Here is a 20,771-nt window from a genome sequence, read left to right as displayed (position 1 = left end):
TTTTCGGCGTTCATCCGTGTGGTGGCATGTATCAATAGTTTATTTCTTTTTATGGCTGAGTAGTATTCCATTGTGTGTATATACCACAGTTTGTTTTCCCTTCCTTACTTAGTTTTATTTTCTCTGTAGTACTTATCACTGCTTGACCTTACATATGTAGTTTATTGTCTCCCAGAATATAAGCTCCACGAGGGCAGGGACTTTACAGACTGCTGTATCCACAGTGCTTGTCACATAGTGGATACCCAATAAAATATCTGTTGAATGACTCTCACCTACTCCCATGGCTTCAATTTTCTTTTATATGCTGATGACTTCCATGGATACAGAAGTGTGTTGAGTCACCAGCGAAGAGCTGAAAACAACAAAAACGGTTTTTATTATGGGGAAACTTGGTAGATGATAATCATTAACTGAGATACAGAATACAGGAGACGTAACTTTGTGTGTGTTCATATGGGATATACTGAGTTCAGTTTGGGGTCTGCTGAATTTCAGATTCCCACAGAGTAGTTGAAAATGTGGGATTTTGGAGCTCAGAAGAAAGGTGAAGGTAGGATTAGAGAGTTCAGCAATCACAGGGGTTAGATAAGATCATTGGGGTTGGGCAGAGATGTAGAATGAGAAAGAGGGTCAACAACATTTATGTGATAGGCAGAAGAAGAGGAAGCAAGAAAAGATAGGTAAGAATAGCCATAGTGGGACTTCCCTGGTGGTCCAGCGGGTAAGACTACGTGCTCCCAATGCAGGCGGCCTGGGTTCTATCCCTGGTTGGGGAACTAGATCCCACATGCATGCCGCAACTAAGGGTCTGCATGCCGCAACTAAAAGATCCTGTGTGCAGCAGTGAAGACGCAGCACAGCCGAAATAAATAAATAAAATAAAAAAATATTAAAAAAATATATATAAAAGAATAGCCATAGCAGTGGGGGGGTGTATGTGGGTGAATGGGGTGTGTGTGGATAGGTTTAGTGAACTGGGTAGGTTCACTAAAGCAAGGAGGGGGGAGTGTTTTAAGGAGGGATTGGTTAACTGTGAGGACTGCAAAGGGTCACATTGGTTGAGGACTGAGAAGAGGTTCTGATTCCCTAACTTTGGAATAATCAAGAAGATTATTCATTTGGCAAATCTTTATCGAGATACAGAAATAAAAAAGCATTCTGCGTCATAAGGGAGGTGGTGACGAGGTAGCTCAGGAATTCCGAGGAACAAGAGGTTGGCATTTGTGCTAGAGCTAGAATTGTTAAGAGTTGTAAGGGATTTTGGTGACTGAATGTTAATGTTAGCGACATTGGATTGGCCAGACATACATTTCATTAGGAAATCGTAACTGGAAGTTTGAAAGTGGCTTCTTGGTTGTGTTTTCATTCATAAATTACAATCAAGAAAAAGAAATTGTAGGAGTGAAGATTGGTCTTTTAACAGACAAATTAAATATTGGTGTTCAGTGACGTATACTTTGTGCTCTAAATTAGTTTATACAGCATTTATGAGTCAAACCTAGGCAATTAATTCTTACGGTTATTCAAAAAGAATCAGTCATAAAGATAATTGGGAGAAAGCAGGGATTAGTTAAGATAAACACTGATTTTGGATAATCAAGATTTTACTGTATTTTAAAAGAAATGCATTGTTTTGCCTTGTTTGCCTCCCGTGTGTGTGTGTGTGTGTGTGTGTGTGTGTGAGACACTGTGCTTACTGAAACATGAAAAACTTGTTTGTTTCAGGATCAGATTTGCAAGTATGTCTCCCCAAGGGCCCAACATGCTGCTCAAGAAAGATGGAAGAAAAATACCAACTAACAGCACGATTGAACATGGAACAGCTGCTTCAGTCTGCAAGTATGGAGCTCAAGTTCTTAATTATTCAGAATGCTGCAGTTTTCCAAGGTGAGTTCTGGGGACCATTTGAGATGTGCTGCTCAATGGCATCGTTATTTGGGCACTGGGCTTTCAAACGCTAAGTATAATTTATAAATTACCATTCCAACATTAATACTTGTTATAAAAACCTCCCAGTGAGGGACTTCCCTGGTGGCGCAGTGGTTGAGAATCCACCTGCCAGTGCAGGGGGCACGGGTTCAATCCCTGGTCCGGGAAAATCCCACACGCCTTGGAGCAACTAAGCCCGTGCGCCACAGCTACTGAGCCCGTGAGCCACAACTACTGAGCCCGCGTGCCTAGAGCCCGTGCTCCGCAACAAGAGAAGCCACTGCAATGAGGAGCCCACGCACGGCAACGAAGAGTAGCCCCAGCTCGCCGCAACTAGAGAAAGCCCGCATGCAGCAACGAAGACCCAACACAGCCAAAAAACAAATAAAAATTAAAATTAACAAAAACCTAACAAACCTCCCAGTGAGAGATTCTGGTTAAGGAAAAACATGGTTTTTAGAGAAGCTGCATTACAATCTTTGGAAAGGTGGGTATTGTCAAAAATCATTGTCCCAGGACATTCTGTTTACCTGTATGTAAAGGATGAAATCTCTGAAGAAAGAATAAATGGTACTTTCCCTCCACTAGCCCATAAAACTTGTTTAAAAAACAAAAATGTTTACTTAAATACCATTTTCTCCAGGAGTTAGTTGGATATTTGTGGAACATGCACAAACTCTTTCTGACCACTGGGACTGTTTCCATTTAAGAGGGAAAAACTGGCTTAATGGCCCTACATTTTCTCATTTGTGTGAGTGATTATCTTTCCTCTTTTTCTGAGTCTCAGTTCTTACTGCACCTGTGTATGACTGTAAAAGATAGCTGTTGTGGTGTTGCCAGAATGGGTAGGAAATTACATTTCTCCTTATTAACTTGTAGGACTGTCATAGCTGGATGGGGAATATCTCCCCTGATTCAGAGACCCAGCTAGGAGGATGATGGTAGTGGTGAGAGCAAACACTTATATAGCATTATGTGCTAGGTACCCTTTTAAGTGTTTTACATATATTAATTCATTTAATCCTCACAATAAACCCTATGAAGTAAGTAGTAGTATTAGTTTCCCCATTTTATGGATGAAAACTCAAGGCACAGAATGGTTACGTAACTTGCCCAAGGTCACACAGCTAATAAATAGGGAAAGTAGGATTTCAACCCAGGTGGCCTGGCTCTCAGAGTGTATGCTTTTAACTACCTCATTATGCCACTTCCTGTGAAAGAAAGTTAATTATGGATATTGGGGCTTTCTTCTATCCTTCCTTAAGCAGATGGAATCAGCTACCTTCTTCTTGTCCCACAAGGAGAGAATTGGGGTCAGATAGAAAAATAACACTTCTGACTACTTGACATTCGAAATCTTTAGATTTATGGCACCTTTATAAGAATTAACCTGTTTGAATTGTAAGGTGGGTTGATTATAGCTTATTTTGTGTATTATAATAAAACACTTAGAATTAGCTGAGAAAATTATTCAAATTAGCTAATAAAACATACATTCACAACAGTTTCTTGGGTCAAAGCCTCGGGATGTTGGGTTGATTATATGAAGTATAATACAGAAGCTTGAAGTATTTGTTAACCTATTTATGCAGTCAGACTCTTGTGAAGAGTTTGTTGAGACTAACAATTTGGCAAAAGAATGAATAATTTAAGCTCATTTTAAAAATACATGTACCATTCATGTACTTCTTAGATTGATTTTGGAGCTGATCTACTGGCTGAAAGTGGAGTGATGAGAAGTGATGTGACATGAGAATCGAGTTGAAGTGGAGGGCTGAATCTTACTCTATGGGTTGTGGAGGTGCTTTTCTAGAATGGAGTATTTGTGATTTGTTTCATTCCCAGAATAACCAAGCCCACAGATGTTATCTTACCATTGCCTGGCTGGATGGGGGTGGTGGAGTGATCCCGCTGGTATTCTAGCGTGAAGAGTAGCTGACATGGCTGTCTATCTGAGGGCCTTGCATGTCAGCGTTCACGTCTCTGTCCAGTTCTGCATTTTGCATGTTGTGTTTTCTAGTTCTGGAACAGCACAAGACTAGGAGAGAAAGGAAGTTTTGACAAGATTTTGATTGGATTAGCTTCCAGATATGGCTGCTATAGAATGGAAGCTGAACGCTTGTCGTGTGAACAGAGGGTAGAGAGTAGGGGGGCAGCACCTACTCGTTCTCTCTCTCTCTCATACACACACACACACATACATATAAATATGTTATTTCTCAAATTGTGGGGACAGGCAGAAGGACAACCCTAGCAAAGGAACATGAAGACAACTAATGTCTGAACTCATTGCCGGTGCCTTCTACCTTGTCACCATATGTACTCATTCTTTATCTTGTTTCATTCTCTATCTTGTTTCATTCTCTCTTCTTATTCTTTTCCTTCTTCGCTCTTAGAAAAAATAAACCCCTAAGAACAAAATAAAACATGGTCCTAGACCTCAAGGCAATTATGCCATGTTTGTAGAGACATTGCCCCAAATCCTTTCTGTAGGATTGTCTCCTTGTCTGGAGAGACAAGACTAAAATCAGGGACTGCTACAAGATGATGTATTACTGATTGCTGAGAAAAAGAGAGTATTCACTTTTTTCTTATAACTACTTAGTACTCCAATGAATTTAAATTGGGGGACACAGTTGCTTTTTCCCTAAAATACACCCCCTCCCCAAGATTCTGGTAGAATAAATTGTTGAGAAAATTGCTCCAATACTTCACTCCTATGAAATGTGATGTGAGCTGTTTTCACCACATGAAGTTGAAGATATCTCATCTTGATCTTGGCCTAGATCCACAATCTCTTTAGGGTTCCTTCACTAGTTCACATTGGGGGTATTAAGCAGTGAGTGCTTTCTGCAAATATGTGCACAGTTCCACGAGCAATCCTCGCTGCCTCGATTTGGAGTTTATGTCTTCGTTTGCAGGAAGCCTTTGCCCTCATAAATGAGCCTGGGGCCCTTTGCTACAGTGGTTGGAGTGCTCTATTGCTAATGTTGTTTTGATAATGATTGAAGCATTTAAAAAAGTTGTTCTTTATTTTCAATCTTTGCATTGCCTCGTTTCCTAAACTTAATTTACTTTGATGCGCTTAGTAAAATGGGGCAGCACAATCGTTTTTTGTTTCTGCTTAATTAATTGTTTTTTGAAAAACTTCCCTGAAAGTAGATTTTCTTCTCTTTTTCTTCTCCCCTACCTAATAATGATGATGATGATGATGATAATGATAATAATAATAGTGACAGTTTATTAAGTGCCTACTATATGATGCTTACTTTTACATAATTATCTCATTTAATTTTCCCAGCAGCCCTATGAGGTTCATACTGTAATTATCTCCATTTTACAGATGAGGAAACTCATTGATGCCACAGCTTCTTCCAAGCCATCATGTGACATGGTTTTCCTGTTCTTAGTGTGCTTGAGGTAAAACAAAATTAAGAAATTGTAGGATTTGTGGTCCTTGAGAAGAAAAATGGGATAGAATTCTGAGTTTTTCATCATATCTCCACCACCTCTACACTTTCAAGCCTTGAGTTCTATTTTCCTTGTAGAATTTCATTATAACTTTCAACCTTGTACCATCAGGAAATATTTGGGGTATGTCCGGGTTTTTTCTGTTCGCTGGAGGATTCCAGTCTTCCCCAGGGTACCACTGACTTTGAGTGAGAACAGACTTTTCAGAATGCAGCAACACTTCGCTTTTCTGGAAGTTGTCTCTCTCACAACTTGAACTCTCTTCATCAGAGAGGAGAAATGGTGGTTAAGCAGAAAACATCTCTGTGTACCTAAAACGACATGGAGCTCCTGCTTTATGTAGTTGACTCATCTGAGAGCTCCTGGGTCCTTGTTCAGAGCCTACTACCGTTCTGAATTTATGCACAGTCTTTACAAGCTTGATTTTCTAGTTTTCCAGCCAGTAGTAGATAAGCAGTTAACTAGAAGGGCTTTGAAAGACTGCCAGAGGGAGGTACATATGAGCAGCAAGAAGTTAACGAGTGACAGTAAGAGTGGAGGACATAAAAGTGACTCAAGAACTCACTGAATGTGGCAGTTGGGGGCATTTTATAGAGGGGTATATCCCTACCTGTCTCAGTAGCCCCTATGTTATAATAGATCCAACAACTAATGTTCCTAGTGATGGCTGTGAATTGATAAGGAAAGATCAAGTTATGTTCACTGTTTTTCCCTTAATATTTCCATTTTGAACGGCTAAAAATATTTTTGGTGCTTCAAGGCAATGGAAGAAACACTGGACTTGGAGTCAGAAAAATCTAAGTTCTAATTCTAGTTCTCTGTTTATGGCCTTTATGACTTTGGGTGGTTACTTAGACTCTAATAGCCTCAGTTTTCTTATCTGCAAAATGGGGATAATAATTACAGTCCTGCTTTCCTCAGGAGTAGAGATAATGTATGTGAAAATGTCTTGAAAACTGTAAGGCACATGCATTATTATCTAGACAGCTCATTTTTGTGGACCACTTCACCCCACGTGGGGCCAGGTAAATGATGCATTACCATTACAGACATAATCCTAGACAAAGCTGGACTTCATGATGTAATTCAACAACTTTTGCCCCATGTAGGTGATGTTGAAGCAGCTCCAGTGCACAGGTGAGAGAGCACTTAGGCAAAGGACCCTTTGAAAGAGGGGTTTATTTTATGCATTCTTAGATGTGAAGCTGAGCTCTTTGAAATGTCAATACTTCCAGGAGCAATCCTTTTTTCAGCTTCCTGAAGCTTCTCTTCCAAATATACCTCTCTGGTATATTTTACACACAAGCAAGAGGCTAGATCACGAAGACGTTGTTGTGTTCAGGTCGTATTTTTGTTGCGTTTTCTGGTGCACGCTATCATGGCAGAGAGGAAGAAAAGCGCTATCTTCATCCAGCGTTGGAAGGCTTTCTCCTACCTGCTGTCTGTGGAGGAGATCAAGGGGGAGGAAGCAGAGTTGCTGTGCGTCTTCTCTTTCTCTGCTCCCTTATTTTCTGTTTCCATCTGCTCTTGGCAGTTCTTCCACTTTTTTTCTGTCAGATTCCTGTCTCTCCCTCTTCCATCAGCTCAGAGCAATTTCTCCAGTCATTTCTGCTTGAAATAACTGTTTAGGGACACCATTCAAGCAAAGCTCTTTCCCTTCACAGTTAATATGTGACTAAATAATTGCTTGAGTGTTGATAAACATGTTTTTGAGGTTCAATCATTTGTTAATTTAGTTGTTATAATGTAGTGGGGATTTTAAGTGAGTACTGAGCAATTTTTCTCCATTTCACGCCTTTTTCCTCTCGACTAGTCTGACAGCTCCTGCCCACGCTGAGCCCCGCTGAACTCCTCGGCTCAAACTGCCGGCCGTTCCGTCACAACCCTTTCTTTTTTGAAAATAACGTATACGGGAGAGAATAATTACATTGATGTCTAATCAGAACTTAATTCATTTGCCGGGGCCAAATATAATGACATTAAACTGAATAGGAGAATTTTAGGAACGCAGACCATGACCATGAGTGAGGTTATATATCCTCAGAAATGTAAATTATTAATCAAACCACTCATCTGTACAGCAAAGCTCTAGTAATCCCATTATAAAAGGGTGAATTTCTCATCAGAGGCCAGAAGATGCTGGCTTTAATTAGTGTACTTTTATGGAGTTGACTCAAAGAGATATTTTGGTTACAAAGTTATAAAAAATGTGATTCTTTAATTATTAGTGCTGTTGGAAAAACAACTGGAAACTGGGTGTTTAAAGTTATTTTGGTTTTAAACTAAGAACTTTCTGGATTTAATTCAGTTTCAGAATTCTGTGGCTTTAGCAGAGCCAGAGGCTGGGGAGAGTTGTAAACCTTTCCTGTGCCCTCTATTGATTTAGAAGTCAGTCATTAGACCGAAAACTGTTTAATAAAAAGAGCCTACAAAAATGGTGGGTGCGGAGTGTTCTTGGGCCAGCAGTGAGGTGAGGAGATTATGTAGATTAACTCCTTACCCCAGCACGTGCCCCTTGGTTCAGTAGGGCTCTGAACTCCCCCCTATAGCTGCCATTATCATGGCCCTCCTTCTCACTAGTGGGCCCAACAAAGCAAATTAAAGGACATTGTCCCTGCCCTCTAGAAGCTTCCAGGAAAAATACCACTTTTGCCCAGAGTGATTATTCCCCACCCCTCCCCCACTGGGATTTGTTTACTTTCTGAAAACGTATGTTCCTTCTCCTCTTTCTGTCTCACTGAATTGCAGTACCTGATATTTGAGTAATGAAGCATATGTTTGAGAGATTTGAATTCTCCTGTCAATCGAGTGGAGGTAGAAACAATTTTCCTCTACGCTGGAAGTGGTAACATAGAAATTAAAAACACCTTTCCTTCCACTGACTGTGAGATGCTTCCAGGGGCTGCGGCACACCCTCATACTCCTGCTTTTCCCTGTCTCCTCTTTCAGTCAGTCACCAGCTCTTGTTTCTTCTTTCATACTTCCCCCCATCTTTTCCCTACATTCTGTTCCCCTTTGCCCTCCCTGGGCCTCAGTTGTCTCACTGATCACATGCCGTTGCCTTCTAGCTCTGTTTCTCTGATTTTAGTTCCGGGCTCCATCAGCTTACATCTAGACTACCTGCAAAGGCCGAATGGGGTTTCATACCTTTAGTCTGCTCCTTTGCTTCCCAGTTCAGCAGTGGAGTGTAAGTTTAAGAGGGCAGGCTCTGGAGTCACTTGGGCTGGGTTTGAATGAGTCTAGGTGGCATAGGTAGGAGATGTGGAGCTGGTGTGGAGAAGACAAAGTTGAAGGCTTGGGGTGAGAATCAGACACCTCCTCACTGAATATGTATTTAAGTCAGGGAGAGATGAATGAAAAATGTCCTGTTCTGAAGTGTTTTACTTATATTATCTCATTTACACCTCACAACAACCCAATGAAGTTGGTACTATTATTAGCCTCATTTTATTGCTGAGGAAGTGGAGGCTTAGAGAGATTAAGTAAGTTGTCTAAAGTTGCACAGCCAATAGATAAATGGCAGAGACAGGAATTGAACCCAGAACGTACAGCTCCAGGGCCTGTGCCCTTACTCACCATGTGTTTTATAGCCACTGTGTATTTTGTTTCATGGTCACAGACAATCTCCCCAGTTCTAGCTTTCTTTCTTGCAGGGGAATTCTATTATATTTAACTAAAAGCATTTGCTGAGCAAGTACCTAGCACGTCTGAAGGCAGGTATTGTAGGGGATTCAAAGATAAAAACTACCTCATGCCTACCTTCAAGGAGCTCAAATTTCAGAAACTGAGACTTTTATGCGTGAGTAATTTGGGTACAAGGCATCCTATGGGAAATGAGGTAAGAAAAATTTTAGCAGGTTTCTAAGGGAATAGGGGTGAATCCAGGTTTTTTGAGGCTCAAAGCTTACACAGTTTGAATGCCCTCTTAGAAAAAGGAGACAAAGTGAAAAAACAAAATGCCTGTGAGGTTGGAAGAGATTAATTCCAACTGGAGGGTAGAGGTTCTTGGAGGAGATTGCCTGTATGAATTCTCCAGACAGACGTGGCTTTTGATCAAAGAGAAGGGCCGGTAAGGGAGTTAGGTAAATCAGTGGACATCTTTTTCTAAATTTAAATTAAAATTTAAACATTATTAATTGCCGACTAGATACCAGTCTTTCTGGACTCCCTAGCTAGCCTTATGGTCATCCCTTTTGAAAGGACAAAACATCTAGGCGAGAAGCAGAGGGGCATAGTGAGAAGGGCATGCGCTCTGCCTTCAGGCAGACTTGAGTCTAAGTCCCAGCTCTACCACCTCCTCTCTCTGTTACCAAGGGCAACTCACATCTCTCTGAGCCATGAGTTAAAGAGGGTTAAATCCAGTGAGGACTGTGAAGAACTCAGGCCTGTGCTGCTCTATAGGAACCAAATGCATGGTAGCCATTGTTTTTGTTATTCCCTCTCGTACATTTATAAGCATAATTGTATATGAAATATAATATCTGCTTTGTGGTATTGAATGTCACATATCTGGTACATATACATTTAAAAAATGCTTTTTATGCTTTAATATAATTTAATTAATATTGAAATGTTCTAACATACCCACTCATAATCTTGTCATTCAGAGAAAACTGCTAATAACATTTGTGTGTGTTTTCATTCTTTCTCTGTGTCTATGTGTATATTTAAGACTAAATAGTATATGTTTTCTGTATGGTCCTCTAGTGGTCTGAATGAGTTAACGTAGCCTCTGGATCTAACTAGCAATGGCAGACTCTGATTTCATTGAGTTGATTAGGAGAGGAAGGAGAACAAAAATGATGAAATCAGGATGTTTATCGTGCTTCCCTCCTTTGGTTGAAGTTCTTTAGCATTAGTACTGGACCTGATTAACCGATGTGTAATTATCAGATTAGACCAGGTTCTACAGTATTCCCTCTCCTGGGATCCTGTGTTTTTTCTTTCTAGCACTTATCAAGTTGGTAGTGATATATGATGGTTATTTGATTAACGTGGGTCTCCTTTACTAGAGAATGATCTCTCTGAGGGTAGGGCTTATGCGTATTCTACCTCAACCCTGTATCTCCCAATGAGACAGTAGACACTCAGTAAATGTTTCAGTGAATACACACAGACACACAGACACACACACACACACACAATTAAAATAAGTAGTATTAATAGAAACAGGTTACTATCTCTTCCACTTCCTCTGCAATAACTACTGATACCACTATGACCAGATGGACAGAAAAGTTATAAGCTGTTGCCTACAGCATTTGTTTCTAGGTTTTGAAATCTACTCAGATATAAGATCTTAAAAATCTATAGATAGTGGATCGATGCTTACCCGTTGAGATGGAATGTAATAGAGCAAACTTTGTTTCAGGATATTCTTTTTTTAAAATAAGTTTTTACTATACAAATGAGTATACATGTTTATTAGATAAAATGAAAAAAAACCACGAAGAAATGAAAAAGTAGAAAATAAAATGACCCACATTCTATCCCCCAGAGGATAACTACTATTAACATTTTAGTATATAATCTTACATACTTTTGTTCAGCATTGTACATATATAGATGTGTGTGTATATATTTAAAAAGTGGATTACACTGCTCTTTCATGTAATGTATTATAGCCATCTTTCCATGTAACTATTTCTATACTATAATAACAATATTTAGAGGCCACCTACTACTTAGTCATGCTGTTGTCTCATATGTTATTAATCCAACCCTTTCTATTGTTAGAAATTTAGGTTACTTTCAGTAGACCATAGTGAGATAAATAATGTCCATGTAAGTATATTTATGCATGTCTTTAGTTATTTCCTCAGGATAAATTCCTGGAACTGGAATTGCTGGGTCAGAGGCTATGCAGTTTTTAAGGTTTCTCACATTTATTGCCTATTTGACTTCTGTAAAGTTGTATCTCTTTTCACTCCCGCTAGCAATGTATGAATGTCCATTTTCCTGGCCATTTGCTGTTTGCCCTTTTACAATAACCCCAGTTTAGGTGAAGAAATAGTACTCTTTTCTTTTTTTTTTAATTTTTTTTTTTGCTTATATTATTTATTTTTGGCTGCATTGGGTCTTCATTGCTGCGCACGGGCTTTCTCTAGTTGCGGCGAGCGGGGGCTACCCTTCGTTGCGGTGCGCGGGCTTCTCATTGCGGTGGCTTCTCTTGTTGCGGAGCATGGGCTCTAGGGATGCGGGCTTCAGTAGTTGCGGCATGCGGGCTCAGTAGTTGTGGCTCGTGGGCTCTAGAGCGCAGGCTCAGTAGTTGTGGCGCACGGGCTTCGTTGCTCCGCGGCATGTGGGATCTTCCCAGACCAGGGCTCGAACCCATGTCCCTTGCATTGGCAGGCGGATTCTTAACCACTGAGCTACCAGGGAAGTCCCCTCTTTTTTTATTAGGAAAATTTGTTGGTCATTTGTACTTTTTATTTTGTGTTTTTTCTCATTAATATTCTTTCATCATTTAAAAAAATTTAGCTGTTCATTGTTCTTATTGAGATGCCCTTTTCTTACTGATTTTTAAGAGCTCTTTGTATATTCAGGATGCTAACCCATTTTATATGTTATAAATTGCTTTTACTGATTTGTTAATTCAATTTTTATTTTTTATGGTGGTTTAAAAGCACCTTCAGTCAAATATGTCAATATCTTCCTTTGGCTTCCAATATATTGTTTGACTCTTTCCTAATAGATGTTAGCCTTAGATGAATCAGACATGTGTTGTATTTCCTATTCTGAGAGTATCTGTGTAAAAATCGGTAATAAAGTGTCTGAGTTTGTTTCTTATGTGTAAGATAACACCTGATCTGCCGACTTGCCAGAGCTTCTGAGGATCAAAAGAGGTAATGTATATAAAAATGCTTTGAAAAGTTTAAAGGACGATTGTTGTTGTTATTCAGTTGTCTTTGACACTGACCACTAGTCTGAATGAGTTCCTGTTTACTGTACTGCTATCAGCATTGCCTTTTTTCCTCCTGGATTGGAGACCTTTCTGACCATTTACTAGGACATAATCTTGGTCTAGAGTTGCACTGGAGTCTGTGCTCTGGTAGCTGGAAAGGTGCTGGGAGGGCGGTGAAACGTTACCTGCAACCAGTCTCTTTGCCTGGAGCGTGGATTCTGGGCACCCTTCCCACCTTCCCAGCTGAGAAAATGGGCCCTGGAACTATTCTTTGATGTAGTGTGTGTGTTTACTCCCACATGCCCCAGCCCTTGAAGGGTAGCTAAAGAAACTCATTCAGTGAGGCCAAAGGGCCTGTTCCTGTCCAACAGAGTAGTAGGTGGGGGAAAACCCAAAAGCCTTCTGTCCACACTTCTGTTCCTGGGGACTGGAAAAACAGTACTCTTTCTAGCAATTAACATTTGAAACAGATACACTGGCCTATCAGATAAATCAGTGGTTTAGCATTGTTTTGTGGTACACATTCTGGAAAGAGTTGTTTATTGGGAAAACCTTTTTTTTTTAAATTGTGAGATGACCAGAATTATCCCTCTCCAAATGCCAGCTTAAAAAAATCAGTGGCAGGAAAGACAAAGTATCTCATGCATCAAAGTAATCATTAGTGGGAAAACAAAGTGTGTTCTTTCTGGCAATCTCTGCCAGAAGGTTGAGATGGCTGATAGTGAAAGAAGAGGCTTAAATGATGCACATATTATTTCATATATAACCTTGAGGGCTTTTGTTTTTGTTTTGATGGGAGGGAAAGATAGTGTATATTCAGATAACTTAAGCCTTCTTGAAGGTCAGAGGCCTCTGGAAAGTTGGTGAGGTTAGACAATTGAACTCATCTGGGTCACTTACATGAAGGAGAAGCAAGGGTAACTAAGTTTACTGAGAGTCTACTGTGTGCTAGGTTTGATTAATCTTCCTAATGGTAGTGATACCGCTAGATATTATTATCCCCATTTCACAGATATGGAAGCTGGAGCTAGGAGCCATTAAGCAATTTGCCCAAGGCCACATAACCAGTAAGTGGCAGCATTAAGTTTCTAACTTCAAAGTCATTGCTCTTTTCATTGAGCCACACTGTCTCCCTTGGAGGTAGACGATAAAAATAAGATTTATGAAGTGATAAAAATGATCATAGAGAGTTTTGAGAAATAGAAAGTGCTGTTAGGAATCTGTACAGTAATGGAGAAATAAACAAAATGCCCCAAGAATGGCCCCCAAATTTTATTTGGCATAAGGATTCAAATTCCATTGATGTGAAAGGATTCTCTGTAGGGACAATACTGGGGCGAGTTCATTGCACCCCGAGTGTTCTATGGCAGCGCCGTAGCCTTTCCTGTTGCCTCATAAAGAATCGCACACACCCCCTTCAGAGTTCATTTTAGTACTTTTCAGCCTGACATCTAAAGGAGCTGCTACTCTGATGAACACAACCTGGCCAGCTGTTATTATTTTGCACTACATTTAATTTCTTCCTGCTAAAGATTTAGACTTCTTTTCCCTGATAAAGATCAGGGGAAATTGTCTGGTATTTACAAAATCCCATCCAGGCGTATCTGTTACAATGTTCACTTAGCAAAGTTTATTAGATTATTAGGGCTTTAAACCCTTGGGCTCTTTCAGTATTGAAATTAAAAAAAAAGAAAAACCCAAACATCTTCAACAAATTTAAGTGGCATAATTAGACCCTGGGCTTGTCTTACAGGCATTTTAGAAATATGAAAATGATTTAAATAGTATTTGCTTCCTGAGAAACTTGCTGAGTTTGACAGGGATGAAAGGAAGGCGGTTATGCTCCTTTGGTCTCCTGAGTTAATGGGGAAAGTGATATCTGAAACTGAAATAAATTTGCTAGAGTTGTGTGGTGAAATTACTCCCATAAGTAGTTAGCCATATTGCACAGGGCCTCTCTTTCTTGGCCTAGTTAAAATGTGGGCACTACAGTGTTAGAAGAACACGTGGGTCTGTCATTTCCTTGCTCATGAAATCTATTGGTACTTAGAGGAAACACTGAACTGGACTCTTTGAACTCTTAATTCTTTGCTCATATCTACAGTTCTAGGCGTATGAAGACCGTAATAGAAATAGTCAATATTCTCAAGGTATAATAAGTTATGGTTTGTACACACTGTAGTTTTCCTCAAGGGATTTCAGTGTGCTTTACGTGCAATAATTATATTTTCAAGCATTTCCAAGTTGAAAGTTAGTGGCACTCCTGTTATTTTCTCTTTTGTGTGAATGTAGACATGGGAGGGTTGAGATGGTGACCTGAATTAGTCAAAATAAGGAGCTAGGAACTGATCTGGAGCTTTCTCTATATGATGTACATAAGAGAGAGAAGCTAGACAGAAGCAGTCTAATTATGCTTATTTGTTTTGGGTAGTGGGGTGGAGTGGTCCTAATTCAGGCACCAGAATTTTGGACCATTAGACTTGGCATAAGAAAGAGAGAGGAATGTTTAAGAACACTGAATGGAAGTGTTAATTACATATGCCAACTTGAGCGTTTTATTCTATTGTATATTTTCTTGGCATTAGACTAGGTTTTGAACAAATTATTAAAGCCTAGTTCTTTAGAGACTATGTTAGAAATGTCTCACAATAAAGCAGGACCACAGTTGGCCTTTTCCTTCTTATTCTGAAGGTGGTCAGAAGCCCTTTATATGAAAACTGTAATAATGCAAACATATGTCTGTACATTAAATATACAAGCAATAAATGCTGAAATGGCAGAAGTGAAGGCAAGGCAGGAGGTAAATATTTTGTAAAAATTAATGATCTTGAGTGAACTCTCATTAACTGTGGCTCTGTTAATTTGAATATTGTGATAATTTGACTTGGACTGAAGTTTACTTTCATCCCATTTATGAAGAAAGAATCTGCTAAACAAATTAATAGTGTATATAAGATTTGTGGGAAGGCATGTTTAACTTGCTTGAAGGACTTGAGCAAGCCCATTAATTGGGGCTGCTAATTACAATGAGCTTTGCTTATTAAAGCAAACCTGATAGAACCTCTCCTTGGAAACACTTTATTAGCAGTGATTTTGAGTTACTCTAGGTATGGAAAAAAATAATAAAAAGTAGTCTCCTGTTTAAGAGAATCGATTCTGGAATAAATCTCATTACCTAGGGGAGCCCACTTAACCTCTCTAAGCCTCAATTTCCTCATCTCTAAAACAGGGATAATAAATAATAGGACCTAACCACACACAGTTGTTGTGAGAAGTAAATGATATGATGCGTGTAAAACTTAGCATAGTGCCTAGTATACAGCAAGTGCTCAATAAATGTTCGCTGGTGTTTGTTTTTCTTGGAAAGTAGCTGTCAGTCACACTTCACTTACTGAAACTATCCCTTCCTTCATCAAATCAGATTAGTGAAGATGTTCCCAGACAACATCCTGTTTGTTGAGCTAGCCGCTCCTGAATTTGAATAAGAGGCCCTCTGGGGACAGTAACTTAATAAATTGTCCTCCCTGTTCTATAGACCAAATATACACATGGAAGGGGATGATTACCAGGTTCAAAGTCTTTTCAGTTTCCCAGGAGGGAAATTCTAATTGAGCAGATTTTAGGTTATAAGCCTAGTTGACCATGAGTTGAGATTGTGAAGTTATTTTGGAGCCTGAAAAATACCAGGAGTTTATATGTCTGAATATTTTATAACATTTCTAATATTATTCCTTCTCTGCTATCCTATTGATAGTACATAAATTATAGGTGTTAGTTTTGAAAAAAAAAATTGGTAAATACTGGTAAATATAAAACAGAATATAAATACCACCCAGAATTCTAACACCTAGAGATGACCATAAGCTTTCTGCCTTTCTCTCTGCATATATTCAAATACACACATGTAGATTTCCTTACAAAAATGGAATCATACTGCACACATTAAAAGCAGCGCTATTGATAAAACAGAGAGGGTGCATGTTATTTTCAGGTGTGCCTTAAAATAGGGCATTAATTTGTAGTCATGAGATGGACTTGAACTTGAAAAATTGCATATAATTTTACATCTGAGAGTCCTTCTCAGATCTGTTTCTGTTGAGACCAGTAGAAATTCAGCGCAGAGAATATGGATTCAATTATCTTTATAGGTCCATTATAATTCGGAATTGATGTGTGTGTGTGTGTGTGTGTGTGAGAGAGAGAGAGAGAGAGAGAGAGAGAGAGAGAGAGGGAGATAGAGAGGGAGAGAGAGGGAGAGAGAGAGAGAGAGAGAGAGAGAGAGAGAGAGAGAGAGGGAGATAGAGAGGGAGAGAGAGGGAGAGAGAGAGAGAGAGAGAGAGAGAGAGAGAGGGAGAGAGAGAGAGAGAGGGAGACTGCCTGTGTATCCTGGGTGGAGATTTTTCCCTGCTGTGTGGTCTAGTGACAAGAGCATTGGACTGGGGGTATGAAGATATGGCTTGTAGCTCTGACTCCATCATGACTCACTGGATGACCTTAGGCAATTAATTTCATTTCTCTGGGCTTTCGTTTTCTCATATATAAAATGTGGGGTTAGACCAGATAATTTCTACAGCTGCTTGCAGCTCAAAGAGTCTGAGTTTTTTAAAGTCAAAGTTGCCTGTCTGCCTGGATAACCTGAGGCTCTGTGGATGTCTTCCTGAAGAGAGGACAGTGATGAATCTCAACAGTTTCTTTGGCGCCAGATAGACCAAAGCTGTAATTTTTAGCCTATCAGGCATTTGACTTTTGAAAGTGCTAAATCCTCCATTAGGAATAAATGTGGAAGCTGCAGGTTATTTATTGTTATTTACACTTTCCATTCATAACTGTCAGCATCAAAGGCTCTGTCGACATAACTGCGTCAATGAGGTTAGCTTTAATCAGTTTAGTGGCGGCTAAGTCACAAATATATCAAATAGCCAATCATAATGCAGGAGTCCTCTAAAGCCTGACTGAATTATTTATTTTGTTATGATGAAAATGTCTGTGCTTTATTGGGTTTTTTTTTGAAGAACTTGATTCGGCTTGAAGTCTAGAAGATAAAAGATCAGTGATTGTCTCTTAGATTTTTATTCTGCCTTCCTTCGAGGCTTTTCATTTTTCACAAGCCGTTGTTAGCACTTTTAAGTCAAGGTGAGAGAGCTGTGATATTTTTTATCTTAGGGGTTTAAGCACGTGTGAAAAACTTTTACCTTTGATTTCTTGTCCCCCTTCTGACATGTGGAAGCTGTGTGACCTTGAACTAACCACTTAATCTGTTTGAGCCTCATTTTCTCTGTCTGTAAAATGGGGATAATCTTAGTCTTTTCTAAATCTCAAATTGTTATGAGACCAAAATAAGATAATGCTTTAGCTGTCATGCAAATGTATGATAAACTTATTATCATTAAGTGTATTGCTATTATTTAAGCCTTCAGTAGGGACGTCTGACTTGATAGATACCATGCTGAAAAATTATGTGGAAGTCAGTTTTATGCATCAGAACTCTTCTGTGTCTTACATTATATCGATATATTACCACAGAAAATTTTGTCCTCCAGAGGTCATTAAAAAATTAAAGGATTCAACAAACTTAAAATATATTCAGTACTGAAAAATGAGCTATATTCAAATTAAACGTGCATACTGCAAATCATATGAAATACAGTGCTACAAATATAGCTCCAGAGACTCTGAAAAGGGAAATAATTCATCTTGATTCAAAAATGCTCAGGACCTTTTAGGGGGTGGGATGAGGGGGGTGAGGGAATGGGTGGCTGGCAGTGGGAGGTCAGGGAGAGGAGAAGAACAAGAAGAAAAACATTTAAAATATAGCTGTCCTGAACAGTCCACTCTGTGTCATTATAATAATGTCTGCACACTTATTATTCTTTTTCCAGACATCTTTAATACAGATGGTGAAACTATAGTAGAAATGTGCCTTTGTACTTACAATAAAGTTGTATGGGCTCTCTACGAATCACTTTTGTTTCCTTTTTTTCTACCCAGCCATTCAGAGGCTCTGGTTACTGGCATAGCAGGAAAGAAAAGAGATAAACAGAGCCAAAGCAAAACACAAAGGAAGCAAGATTGGAAAATGGAGAAGCGTAGGGGGAGAACATTTGAGCATAGCAACATGGTCACTAGTAGGAAGAAACTGTTTCAGGTTTACATACTGAATTATCTCATGTTTAAGTTGAGTCACGGCTAATTAATTTTCATGTGCTAAAGCAAATTTGCGTGTATTGAGCATGTACTAACTGAGAGCGGCATTTATTGAAAGTTGAAGAGCTAGGCGGCTTTATTCCTGATGTGACTGAAGCTGTGCTCCCAGGAATGATTTTTCAGCCTCATCTGATTGCAAGGCCCTTGGGAAGCTCAGCCCACAGAGAAGCGCCGGCCTTGGAATCAGAACACGTAGCTTCCAGTTCCAGCTTGATCTTTCTTCTAGCTCTGGGATCTGCAACCGGCAGGGATCTTTTCCCAAATCTGCAGGTTAGGCTAGGTCTCTTTGCCATCTTGCTCCTTCCCGCCTGCTCCATGCTCCCTTCCTTTATCCTAGCACTTACCAAACTGGAAATGATGTGCTGTGGATCGGGGAGGAGGATGTCTGTCCCTTTCACTGAACTGAAGCTCCTCGAGGATCTTCTTTGAGCTCATCTCTGTATCTCTACCTCCTAGTTGGGTGTTGGTGAGTGGATACACGTAGTAGATTTTCAGCACATGTTGGTGGAACTTTATTTAGTGTCTCTAAACCTTGGGTTTCTCATCTATAAAATGGAGCTACTACATGTTCAGTCTATATTATTTAGGAGAATATGAAGATGTGTATATAAAATTGCATATTAAACCAAACAGCACTACACACTCACTCATGTAAGGGGCTATTACAAATTAGGGTTGTTATGTGTAAGTCACATTTAAAAATATAGGGCTATCTTCCTAATGGAATTTGGGCAAGTTAACCTTTCTGAAGTGCAGTTTGTCTGTCCAAAGAGGTGAGTAGACTAGCACATTGTTCCTTAACTGGATGGGTTGGAGGGGTTCCACAAAGCCCCTGAAATTGTATATAAAATGTTTTGTGTATGTGACTTTTTTTCTGGAGAGAGAGCACGTATCTTAAATCAGATTTGGGGGTCTATGCAGCCCCAAACAGTTAAGAACCACAAGGCTAGCTAATCTCTAAGATTCCATTCCACTCTAATCTGATTCTATTAGAATCAGAATCCTAGTCTGGACAAATAGATTCAAGTTTCTGATTATTTAATGGGCTCAAATAAGTAGCCTCAGTTATCTTAACAGCACTAAAGTCAGGATTCCCAGATTTAATAATATCCTTTTGGGTACTGATTGTTGGTATGTTCTGCTACCACTCAGATGCCAACTTGGCTTGAGGGGAGAACTATTGTTTCGAATGTTGCCTCCCATCTCTTTTCTCAAATGTAGTTATTTTGTCCTCACCTATGTTGCTTTTAAGAGGGGCTGGAGTTTGGTCTGCAGAATTAGACGCTTTACTCATGTTTGTCAACTGAGTGCAGTAAACATCCCTTAAAGAAATCAAATAGCAATAGCAAAGCTAAAGCCCAGGAGAGGCATTAGAGGAGTTGCACCGTTTAGGAGCCCAGCTGTGTTTATTGTGATCATAATGAAGCTACTGTATACCATTTAGTTCTCTTGGGAAGCGATACAGTTAAAATCCAAACATCTGTAGAAATAGCAAGGTGGATTCAAGTTAGTTATGTACACTGAGCTTTCTCTTTTAATAAAGAGAACTGGGAGAAAAAGTATCAGATTAAGAAGTACGGGCAGTTTTTACGGTGAGTAGAAGGAAGTAGTCTTCCAGTCTGTTTTAGAATCCTATTCATTGCTGACACTGGAAGGAGAAGACTGCTGACCATATGGGTGATCTCATCATCATCTTTGGGAGAAGAGCATCCTCCAACCAATCACTTAGACCAGTATAGTGGGAAAAAAAATCGATCAGGGAATAAGAAGCAGAAGGTAGACTCTTTATTCATAGCTGTGCCACTAAGCAGGTAGTGTATCATTGAGTAAGTCTCTTCCTGATGCTGAGCTTCCTGGCCTAGTCGTCATCTAGGGGCCTGTTCCGAGACTGCTGTCATTATTAATTAATTAATTAATTACTTTTTAATAGATCTTTATTGGAGTATAATTGCTTCACAATAGTGTGTTAGTTTCTGTTGTACAACAAAGTGAATCAGCCATATGCATACATATATCCCCATATCTCCTCCCTCTTGCGTCTCCCTCCCATCCTCCCTATCTCACCCCTCTAGGTGGTCACAAAGCACCGAGCTGATCTCCCTGTGCTAGGCGGCTGCTTCCCACTAGCTATCTATTTTGCATTTGGTAGTGTATATATGTCCATGCCACTCTCTCACTTCGTCCCAGCTTACCCTTCCCTCTCCCTGCGTCCTCAAGTCCATTCTCTACGTCTGCGTTTTTATTCCTGTCCTGCCTCTAG

General features: G+C 39.7%; 1 protein-coding gene across 1 annotated transcript in view; it reads left to right on the top strand.

The window, feature by feature from the left end:
• Positions 1 to 20,771, top strand: part of GPC3 (glypican 3) — a 425,362-nt gene that overhangs the window by 29,962 nt on the left and 374,629 nt on the right. The window contains exon 2 of the mRNA XM_059910058.1: positions 1,729 to 1,890. Within this exon, the coding sequence (XP_059766041.1) occupies positions 1,729 to 1,890 (162 nt within the window). The remainder of the gene's footprint in view (positions 1 to 1,728; positions 1,891 to 20,771) is intronic.

The sequence above is a fragment of the Balaenoptera ricei genome, chromosome X (genome assembly GCF_028023285.1).
Source record: "Balaenoptera ricei isolate mBalRic1 chromosome X, mBalRic1.hap2, whole genome shotgun sequence".
Lineage (NCBI taxonomy): Eukaryota > Metazoa > Chordata > Mammalia > Artiodactyla > Balaenopteridae > Balaenoptera > Balaenoptera ricei.
Note: the sequence above shows the minus strand (reverse complement) of the source record. Positions and strands in the feature narration are given on the sequence as shown.